Source organism: Grampus griseus (genome assembly GCF_964374135.1).
Source record: "Grampus griseus genome assembly, chromosome: 4".
Taxonomy (NCBI): domain Eukaryota; kingdom Metazoa; phylum Chordata; class Mammalia; order Artiodactyla; family Delphinidae; genus Grampus; species Grampus griseus.
Genome location: NC_138997.1, coordinates 101,374,631 through 101,386,361, shown reverse-complemented (window position 1 = coordinate 101,386,361; position 11,731 = coordinate 101,374,631). Strand labels below are relative to the sequence as shown.

Sequence of the window (11,731 nt, the reverse complement as noted above, 5' to 3'; positions counted from 1 at the left end):
CACTACTGGGCATATACCCAGAGAAAACCATAATTCAAAAAGACATGTGCACCCCAATATTCATTGTAGCACTATTTACAGTAGCCAGGTCATGGAAGCAACCAAAATGCCCATCGACAGACAAATGGATAAAGGAGATGTGATACACAGATACAATGGAATATTACTCAGCCATAAAAAGGAACGAGACTGGGTCATTTGTAGAGATGTGGATGTTTCCAGAGACTGTCATAGAGAGTGAAGTAAGTCAGAAAGAGAAAAACAAATATCGAATATTAACACATATATGTGGAACCTAGAAAAATGGTACAGATGAACCGGTTTTCAGGGCAGAAATAGTGACACAGATGTAGAGAACCAGTGTATGGACACCAAGGGGGGAAAGTGGCAGGGGGAGGGGGTGGTGGTATGATGAATTGCAAGATTGGGATTGACATGTATACACTAATATGTATAAAATGGATAACTAATAAGAACCTGCTGTATAAAAAAATATATAAAATAAAATTCAAAAAAAAAAAGAAAAAGAGCACAACGTTCAAACTGTTATTGTATCCAAGGTCTTTAGGATATAATATATGGGGGCGGGATAGAGAAGGTGGGAGGGAGACGGAAGAGGGAGGAGATGTGGTGATATGTGTATATATATAGCTGATTCACTTTGGTATAAAGCAGAAACTAACGCACCATTGTAAAGCAATTATACTCCGATAAAGATGGTAAAAAAAAGAAAAAGAAAAAATGATACATGACCCTAGGAATTCCCTGGAGGTCCACTGGTTAGGACTTCGTGCTTTCACTGCCGATGGTATGGGTTCAATCCTGTGTCAGGGGACTCAGATCCTGCAAGCTGCTAGGCGTGGAAAAAAAAAAAAGGTATGACCCTAACTTATTTTGTCAAGTCTCAACCTGTACCCTATTTATCAGTCAAAATAAAACTTTACCTTTTTCAGGAGAAGCCCCATGCTTTCCCGTTATTCTGTATTTGCTCAGGCAATTGGTTCCATCTGAAATCTCTTTTCCCCCAATTCTGTATATCAGCATCCTATCCCTTCTAGAACTTCATGTAAGGAGAATAAAAAAGTGTGTATTATTTTATATCTAGCTTCTTTCATTTAGCATATACACTTTTTTTACATTCTTCAGTGTATCAGTAGTTCATTCCTTTGCACTGCTTAGTAGTATTTTATTGTAGCCTATATCACAATTTGTTTATTCTTCTCTTGTTGGGTATTTGCATTGTTTAGGGGTTACTATGAATTAAGCTGCTGTGAACATTTCATGTATAAATCTTTGGGCAGGCATATTTTCATTTTCTCTTTGGTACATACCTAGTAGTGGAATGTCTTTTTTGGTGAGGTATCTGCTCAACTATTTTAAAAGCAGATACCATTTAAAAATTTGGGTTGTTTTTCTTATTTTTGAGTTGTCAAATTCTTTCTATTTTCTGGATATAAATGTTAAAGCATTAATTGAAACCGTGCACCTCAGATTGCGACTTGAACCCATGCGGCCAGGACTTGAACATGGCCAAAACCCTGCTTGGGACTCGAACTCACGGTGTTTTAATTAGAATCACTCACCTGGTGTCTGGACTTACTGAGGCTCATGTTCTTTGTGTCTCAGCGTGGAAAGAATTCAGTGAGAGACAGAGTGATAGTTAAGAAGCAGATTTATTTAGAGCGAAACATACTCCACAGACAGAGTGTGGGCCATCTCAGAAGGTGAGAAAGGCACCAAGGTATGAGGTTGTCAGTTTTTATAGGGGTGGGTAATTTCATAGCCTAATGAGTGGGAGGAGTATTCCAGCTGGTTCAGGAAGGGATGGTGGTTTCCAGGAATTGGGCCACCGCCCACTTTTTGATCCTTATGGTTGGCCTTGGAACTGTCATGCCACCTGTACGTGTGTCATTTAGCTTGCTGATGTGTTACAGTGAGCATATACTGAGGCTCAGGGTCTAGTGGAATTTGACTTATCTGCCATCTTGGACCCATTTGGTTCTAATCAGTTTATGTCTCGTCCTCTGGCTATGTCATTGTTTCAAAGGTTGTGCCCTGCCGCCTTCCCTCCTGTTTCATAATCAGCATTTACTTTATTATGACTTGTGAATATTATTCATGGCTGAGCTTAGAGAATTATATGACTATATATTTTTTTCTTATAAACTTGCTTAACTAGAGGTAGTAATCGTCTCCCTTCCCCTCCCCACCAGCTTATTTGTTCGATTGGTATTCTACATACATTTATGATTATGGTTAAATTCTCTGCAAGACATATAAATCTCACAATGCATTCAAAAGCATCAGTCAATACTTCAGGTGGTGTGTGTGTGATTTCTTTCCCTCTGTCTCTTTCTCTCTTTTTGTTTTTGTTTCTTGGAAACATCCTTCCTAGAGCTGTCAGCACAATGAATGGAAATTACTTGCTCTCAAGTTCATCTCTGAAATTTCATACTCTTGAGATTTATCTTAAAAACTTCCAGAGAGAAGGTCAAATAAACAGGATTAGGAAAAGGGCTCTAGATTTTTCAATAGTAACATAGAAATCAGAGAACAGTGGAGCACTGCCTTCAAAATTTTGAGGGAAAATGATTTGCAACTTAAAATTCTCTCTAACCAAACTCTCAATCAAGCATGAGGGTAGAATAATGACATTTTACATTATTATGCAAAAGTCAAAAAATTTAGCCCCTATGGCATCTTCTCAAGAAGCTATTAGAAAGTGTCCTCTAGACATGGGATCTAGGAAACAGGGAGAGACAAGAGACAATCCAGGAGAGACAAGAACAGGCATCTTCCTGGGCCACTGCAAGACAACTATGCAGCAAGTTGAGAGCAGTAAGCTCAGACTGGGACAGTAAACTGGACAAAAAAGGGTGTTTCCAAGAAACAAAAAGAAAAGAGAGAGAGAGAAAGAAATCACACACACCACCTGAAATATTGACTGATGCTTTTAAATGCATTGAAAGATTTACATGCCTTGTAGAGAATTTGACCATAATCATAAGTGTACATATAATATCACAAACAAACAAATAAGCCAGTGGTTGGGGATGGTGGAAGGGAGACTATTATTACCTCTAGGGTAAGCACGAAGTTCACAAGAAAGGAAACAGAATCATAGAATACTACAACTCAGCCATGAATAATATTCACAAGTCATAATAACATAAATGCTGATTACTGAGTTAAAGCTTTGGATAAAAAGACTTGGACAATGAAGGGTGCAGAAGGATGCCTTTTGAGGATGTGTGAGGTTAAAGATAGAATTTCCTTTGACGTGGTGGGAAGTCATAGAATACCATCCAAAATGGAAACATCAAGAAACAGGATACAGGCATATTATTTGGAAATGTGGAAGTAAATGCCAGGAAAACAAAAACAAAATACCTGTTGAAATAATTTAAAATGCTTATATCTGGAAAGTGGACTCGAGTTAGGGAGGGGCTGGACAGGACAATGAGAGTTTGGGTAATAAACTTTAAAAATAGAAAAGAGAGATTAAAATAAAATATTCCAGAACCCTCCACCCTACCTCTCACGGGCCTCCCACATTTATCACGTCTGCCAGGCACATAGCTATCATTACCGTAGGAATTGAGGACTTGGCCCTCCAGTGAGTTCTGTTAATCTCAAATCTCTACACTGATTGTCTCTGGAATTTTGCATCTATCTGGAAGGGAGATTGTGACCTCCGACAAGCTACTTAACTTCCCTGAATTCACTCACCTGTAAATGGGAGTGATGAACCTAGCTTGGAGGGATATTGTGAAAAGGCAATGAAAATTATGCTTGCAAAGTGGTTGGCACATAGTAACAGCTCAATAAATATTAGCTTTTGTGGTTATTATTTCCTGGAAACAAACACCGTCCACTCATCATTAGCCAGTGAGAAAGAGGGTGTCTGTGAAAGTTGTCATTGTTTGAAGCCAGAAAAATCTTCCTTCGGGAGGCCGAACTCGCCTCACCCCTTCTCCAGCCTTGCTTCTTCTTTGGGCCTCCCACCTCGTGGACTCCGGCCGAGATTAGCCAAGGGCAATACTCCTGCCCCCGGAAATATCCCAACTCAGTTCCGGAGCTGAAGCAGAAAGAGACAGCAAGTGAGCGCCGGTTCCGTTAGGGCTCGGGGAGCCACCTCAGCGCGACGGGAGGAGGCGAGTCTGGGAGGCACCCCCAAAGTGACTGCGATGGAAGCCCGGGGGTGCGCGCGGTCCCGGCGGCCGCTGCCGGCGCTGCTGCTGATCCTGCTGCTGCCGCCGGCCGCGGGCGCTGCAGGCGCTGCGGACGCGCGCTGGAGCGGGCAGGGCACCACCCCACACCTGCAGAGTATCTTCCTGGGCCGGTGCGCGGAGTACATTGCGGTGCTGAGCCCCGAGCTGCGGTGAGCGCGGCGGCTGGCGAGGGAGCCAGAGAGGGAGAGGAAGGGAGGGGGAGAGGAAGGGAGGGGGAGAGGAAGGGGAGGAGGAGGGGGGAGAGGAAGGGGAGGAGGAGGGGGGAGAGGGAAGGAGGATGGGGAATCTACTGGGGAGGGTGCACTGGGTGGGGTCTGGAGGTGAAGGGTGTGTGTGTGTGTGTGTGTGTGTGTGTGTGTGTGTGTGTGTGTGTGTGTGTGTGTGTGTGTGTGTGTGTGTGTGTGTGTGTGTGTGTGTGTGTGTAAAAATGAAGCGGGTGTTGGGGAGTGGATGAGGATTAGGTAGTGGTGAGTTTGGACGACAGCCAGCGTAAGGTTAACCAGAACCCATGACCCAGGAATATGGTCTCCAACTGGAATTCCCCGAGTCCAGGTACTTTGGGAATTCAAATTTCAGGTCTTCTAATTTAGAGGACTTTTAAAGTTTGAGTCTCTCTTGCCAGCACTGTGCTTCTTACTAATTTTTGCTCCTTCCCTGGACACATGTTTTGTTTTCATGAAGTCCCTCTCTTGTGCCAGTTGTTTTTATTGTGACAGATTTTAGGCCAATAAAAAAGAATGGAAAAAAATGGGAACACCCACGGAACACCATGTTACCACCCAGCATAAGAAATAAGTTACAAATGGGGTGGGAAATGGTTTTGGAAAGCTAGGTTGGACTTAAGGAGTTGCAGCGGACACTGGAAGTCATACTTTCTGCCTCAGCAGGAGGTGGGACAGTCTTTTTCCACACCCTGTGCTCACTCCTGATTTTACAAGGTCGCATGCCCGCCTGATCTCACCTGGCCCCCAACCCCAGGATGGACCTGTGTCTAAATGAAGGGGCACCTGAAGCTGGCAGCCCATGTGGTTTATTGGAATCGTCACCTTCTGGCTCTGTGCATTTTCTGCTGTCTCTGTGAGCCTGTTCTAAGTTCTAAGAAATGTGTGTTGCACCTCTGAAAGACACTTCCACTGTCAGATTTCTAAATCCATCACCAAAGTTATTTTTCTTCCTCTTCTGAATTGGGGTTAATGCAAGAGTTATGACAATTTCCTGTCTTTTTTGTATGCCCAGTTCTGCAGAGTTGATATTTAACAAAATCACTAGTAAAAAACTTGGAGAGAGAAACGGAAATATATCACACTGGAATGTGGTCTTTTGTTTTGTTTCTTCTTTTTCTTTTTTAAACTTGTACTTTTCTGCAGGGACAAGAACTGCACAGCCATCTGGGAAGCCTTTAAACTGGTGCTGGATAAGGATCCCTGTTCTGTGCTTCCCTCAGATTACGACCTTTTTATTAACCTCTCCAGGCACTCCATTCCCAGAGACAACTCTACCTTCGCCTCGGTAAAACGTTGCTCTGTCTCTATAGAGACAGTGTCCAGGCCAAGCAGCCAACTCACAATGTGCGCCAGGCTCTCTGGTGGGAAAGTGGCTCTGTCTTCAACGGTGCTCCTGGGTCTCCTGCCTGTCCTGGGCAGAAGGGACTTTCCTAAGTCAAGAAGTCAGTGCAAAAACCACAAGAACATCAGGGCGTCACCACACCTTTCCCACGGGGCCTCTGCACCTGGCTAGTTCTGAACAATCTCCATCCTAACTGGCTCGAAAGGCCTGAACCTTGAGTACTTCAGAAAACCCTCTATGTCAGTATCCTCCCGGGAGACCAATCCCTCCTCTTAACAGGTTTTAAGATTATATCCATTCAGGACCAGTTTCTTGAAGAAACTGGTTAACATATAATCATGTGGTTTATATGTCTGTATTCTGTCTGCACTCTAAGCACTAATACAGTGAAAGTAAATGAGAACATCTATGTAAATTGCTTATTTAGAACAGTATCTTGAGTTTAAAGAAAGTTAGATATCATTTTTATTTCTCTGACATAAATTTTTTCTTAATGAAAGACATATTTTTGACATAAATTTTTTTTAAACATCTTTATTGGAGTATAATTGCCTTACAATGGTGTGTTAGTTTCTGCTTTATAACAAAGTGAATCAGCTATACATATACATACATCACCATATCCCCTCCCTCTTGCGTCTCCCTCCCACCCTCCCTATCCCACCCCTCTAGGTGATCACAAAGCACTGAGCTGATCTCTCTGTGCTATGTGGCTGCTTCCCACTAGCTATCTATTTTACATTAGGTAGTGTATATATGTTCATGCCACTCTCTCACTTCATCCCAGCTTACCCTTCCCCCTCTCTGTGTCCTCAAGTCTATTCACTACGTCTGCGTCTTTATTCCTGTCCTGCCCCTACGTTCTTCAGAACCATTTTTTTTTTTTAGATTCCATATATATGTGTTAGTGTACGGTATTTGTTTTTCTCTTTCTGACTTCACTCTGTATGACAGACTCTAGGTTGATTCACCTCACTACAAATAACTCAATTCCGATTCTTTTTATGGCTGAGTAATAGTCCATTGTATATATGTGTCACATCTTCTTTATCCATTCATCTGTTGATGGACACTTAGGTTGCTTCCGTGTCCTGGCTATTGTAAATAGGTTGACACAAATCCTTAACTTGATTTTTTTCATTGTAAAGCCATGTAACATTGATGTTTACAAATGAAAACATCTTAACATTGATTTTTTTCATTTGTAAAGGCAGGTAAATGGAGTTGGGAGGTTCAAACACATAATAGGCTGAAAACATGATTTTTGAGTATATGTTGCCTTTGAACCTTGCAGCCTCTTGGTCAGTAAAAAGAGGAGCTGTTATTTTTGTTCTCCTTCCTCATGGACTTTGGTTGATAAACTCAGTAAATACTGAGCTAATTCCATGTACCAGGTGTTGTTCTCAGAGTTTCAGATGCAACAGGGAACAAAACAGCCTCTGCCCTCGGGAAGCATCCAGTCTAGACAGAGATTGCTGGTTGGAATACTGAGGATCTGATGGCATGATGAGGGGATATTGTTATTTGTATTATTATTATGTGAAAACATTGTAACTTCATAGTAATGTATTTTTGAGGCACTTTACCCTTTAGGAATTCAATTTGTGATTGCATATCATCCTAACCACAGCTCTGGGAGAAGAGGAAGTGTTCATACTCCCCATTTTCCACATGTGGAAACTGAGGCACAGGGAGATTACATGGCTTGTTCAAGATCACGCATTTAGTATGTGACAGACCCAAAATTTGAACACAGGTCCCTTGATTTAAAAAAAAAATCGATCTATAATTTTTTAACTACTAGAAAAAATATATATGTATGTATGTATCTATATTTTTTCTCTGCTGGGAAAATATTTCATTAACATTTGCATGATACCCTTGGAATAAAGAAAAGAGAGCTGGTAGCACTCTCTGAATGGGTAACTAAAGACAAAAACAAAGAAGGTTCAGTTGTTGTGAGGCAAGTCCCAGGTGAATGAGAAATGGTTGGCCTGACTTGTCTTGATGATACTGTGCCTGAAGAAATCTGTTTTGATTTCATTTTGTGTTGCTTTTTCCTTAGTCCCTATTCTGGGAAAACAACCACCTCCTTGTCACCAGCTATGCGGAGAACGGCCGCCGCTTTATGCCACTGTGCAATGTTCTGTATGGCATGGTCGGAGATTTCTTGAGCTGGTGTCGACAGAAAAATGCCTCTGGTAAGACTTCTGCACAAATCACAAGAAAAGTCAGGGTTCCTATTTACTATGCATATGCCATTTGTGCTAAGTCCTTTCATATGCATTTTTATCTCTTTGGATTCCACCCCCCTCAAATCCTCTCAGGTAAAGTGGTCATAATAATAATTAAATAATAACAATGATAATAGAGGAAGAGAATCTATCTTTTGCTAGGTACTGTTCTAAGCACTTTATGGGTATTAACTCATTTAATCCCTGCAACAACCCCATGGGATAGGTCCTATCCTGATTCCTATTTTGACAAACGAGAAAAGTGAGGCACAGCAAGATTGAGAAACTTGCTTAGGATTGCACAGTGCGTAAACAGCAAAGTCAGAGTCTGACTCAGAGTCCTGCATGACTCTGCCTCACTATCCCCATTTTCCAGAGGCGGAAACTGAGGCTTTGGGAGGTTAAATGACTTGAAGTACTAGGGCCAGGATTCTCCCCTCTTCTCACTGATTCTGAAGCTGCTCCAGGCCACCAGCAGATATTTTGAGATTCAAATTATTGACTTAAAAAAAAAAAAAAGCACAACGTGAAAGCTGAGAGTTAAGCTTTATTTAGGGCAAAATGAGGACTATAGCCCATTAGACAGATAGCTCTGAGAAACTGCTCCAAAGAGGTAGGGGGGAAGGGTCACTGTTATGTACGATTTTAATGAAGGGGGTGGGTGTGTGGAGTCAGGCACACATTTTGGCAGAGACCTGCTGCTAGTCACAAGGAACAGATGTCACCGTTAATAATTTTAGTACTTTCCTAGATATGAGGAGATGCAAGACTTGGGCTCATAAAATCTTCTCCTGAAACTATTTAACTATCTAAAGACCTGTTATGCCAGCTTTTCCCACAGCACAGAGTGCCTCATTCCTGATCACCCTGAACTCCTTTCAGGGGGTGTTGAAGGTCAGCGGCTGCAGCGGCTCATGATTTAATACTTGTAGAGGTAGATGGCAAGTGGCAATTTTGTAGTTGGCAAAATCACAGTGAAAGTTAAAGTCACAGGGGCTGGCCTGATGGTAAGGAAAACGCTCTTCATTCATCAACTCCCACGCTAGGAGCTGGTGATGCAGCGGTCTCTGCCCTCAGGAAACATGTAGTTTTGTGAGTGCAGAGAGGTGTGCTCTGAGGCGGGAATGACCCAGAGCTAGGGAGTAGCAGAGGGAGACACCGGCATAGACCAGAGCCTCGGGAAGCTTCCTGGCGGCTCCATTCATTCACCCATCTATAAAGTTTGTAGAGTGCCTCCTCCGTGCCAGTCCTTGCTCTTCTGGGCACTGGGAACACAGCAGAGAATAAACCAGGAAAGTAATACCTCATCCTTACTTTATAGGGGCAGGGGTGGAGGTAAGATCATCAACAGGCAAGTAAAAACATGTACGTATAGTTCGCCTTAAGATTATAAAGGTTCCAGAGAAAAACAAAACAGGGAAAAGAGGGTAGGGAGTGCTGGCTGGTAAGGAGGGGAGAGGGAAGCATTGCAGTTTTACACAGGCCCGGCGAAGGCCTCACTGAGAAGCTGATGTTTGAGCAAAGACCTAAAGGACTTGAGGAAGAGCATTTCCTGACAGAGGGAACAGCACGTGCAAAGGCCTTGAGGTGGGAGTGTGTATGGCATATTTAAGGAACAGAAAGGCAGGCAGTAAGTGAAGAGACAAGTAGTAGACTGTGAGGCTAGAGGAATAAGGGAGGGCCAGACAGCACAGGACATCGTGAGGATGCGGACTTTCACTTTGCGTGAGACGGGAAGCATGGCAGGGTGCAGATCAAATGGACATGGCCATTCTTCCAGTGGACTGTGACCAGGAAGCCTCAGTTTGATGATCCTACAGAGGGTGAGGGAGCATGGAAGAGGGGTGAGATGGAAAGATCATGAAGGGAGGGAGACGGTGGTATACTACAAATTAATAGCTGGTCTTGGACCCCCTGGTTCCTGGCGCACAGCTCCTGAAACCCTTGGGCTCTGAGGAGTGATGAGTGTCTTTTGTATGGTAATGGGATGACTGGTGGTTGGGAGCTCCTAGATAGCTTCAGATGCAGGCTGGTCACCAAAAAGATAGAGGCATCATTAGAGAGTTGGGACTTTCAGCCCCATCCTCTGTCCTCTGGGAAGGGGCGGGGGACTGGAGATTGAGTTAATCACCAATGGTTTAATCAATCTACTAATGGTTAATCAGTCTACTTAATGAAATCTCCATAAAAACCCCTCTCTGATGGGGTTTGGGGAGCCTCCAAGTTGGTGAGCACATCGAGATGCTGGTGCTCCCAGAGGGAGCAAGGACGCTCCGTGTGTTTCCCTTCAAGAAGTTCACATTTTGCCCTGCTTTGTTCTCCCTGGAACGAATTGTCAATTAGCACTTTCTCCTTTTGTTATAGAGTAAATGGGGAACAAATCTCATTATATATCTGCTGAATTTTGTCTTTAAAATTTTTTTTAATGTAATACATTTTAACATTTTCTATATTTTAAATGTTATAAAATTTCTATTTTCTGATTAAGGACTGTTACTTTCTTGGTCTATTTTTCTTGTATTTACTTCTAAGACCTGGGTTAATTGGAGAAGGCATTTCTCCCAACAATGCAAAAAAAAAGTTATATATGTAATAAATATAATTTTTTAATATATAATTTTAATATGGACATAATGTATAATATAATATTATATATATTTCTTGGATATATGTGTGTGTGTGTGTATATATATATATATATCACTTGCTAGAGCTCCAGTAGAGAGTTAACCCAGCTGTTTAGTTCTCTGCTTTCCTCACATTTGTGCCGAGCACAATGACAAATGTCTGCGGGCAGAGCTATGAATGTTAAGCCCATACACATTATGTAGAATGAGTTTCAGTATATTTTGCGGAGCCAGCAAATATTTGCAATTAATTCTTCCTTGATATAATCTTTGAAATAAAATGTGTTTGTCTGTTTTCCCTGTAGGACTCGACTACCAATCCTGCCCTACATCTGAAGATTGTGAAAACAATCCTGTGGATTCTTACTGGAAAAGTGCATCCATCCAGGTAATCCTGGGATGACTGGTTGGGTGACTGAGCAGGTGCGGGATCTGTGAACAGGGGACAGAAGGGTTCAGAGGCTGGGCCATTGCGTCATTACTAAACTTCTCTGAGTCTCGGTTTCTACCTTTGCAACATTCTGATTCACGCTCTCTGCTCCATAAAGGGGTGAGGATTTAAGAAGCTAAAATGCTTAATGCAATGCCTTGTATAGAGAAAAAATTCTGAATGTTAGCTCCAGAAGAAGGTGTTAAACAGTCATTATTACTCTGGTGTTGTGGTTGTTGTTAGTAGTTCAAATCAATGTGATTTTGATTGAGGTGTGAAGTGGGGTAACCCCTGCTTTATAGGAGAGCCTGGGACCCCTAAGATCTAGATGTGGGCGTCAGAGATGTGCACAAGGTTGATATTAACTGAAGAGGAGGCAATAGGAGACCAGGATAAGCTGGAGACAAAGAAATGGTCCCCTAAATGTGGGTCTGTTTCTCAGAGGATATTGTCACCAGAGTTGATGATAGCTATTGGTAGCTATAACATGCCAGTGACTACAGCTTACATTTTCTGTCACCAGTGTTAGACCAAAGATTCCAAATAAAGAGGGTGCAGTCCTTAGCTCAAGTATTGAGCAAAGCAGTCAACTATTAACTGTTAGCTGTATTGACTAGGAGGCTGGTGGATGTCAGGTCCTTC

The 11,731-nt window shown here is 42.5% G+C and overlaps 1 protein-coding gene across 1 annotated transcript in view; it reads left to right on the top strand.

The window, feature by feature from the left end:
* Positions 1-4,187: 4,187 nt before the first annotated feature.
* Positions 4,188-11,731, top strand: part of BST1 (bone marrow stromal cell antigen 1) — a gene marked incomplete at its 5' end in the record, with an annotated part of 29,337 nt that continues 21,793 nt past the window's right edge. Inside the window, 4 exons of the mRNA XM_082653394.1 lie at positions 4,188-4,381; positions 5,600-5,741; positions 7,864-7,999; positions 10,965-11,047. Of these exons, the coding sequence (XP_082509520.1) occupies positions 4,188-4,381; positions 5,600-5,741; positions 7,864-7,999; positions 10,965-11,047 (555 nt within the window). The remainder of the gene's footprint in view (positions 4,382-5,599; positions 5,742-7,863; positions 8,000-10,964; positions 11,048-11,731) is intronic.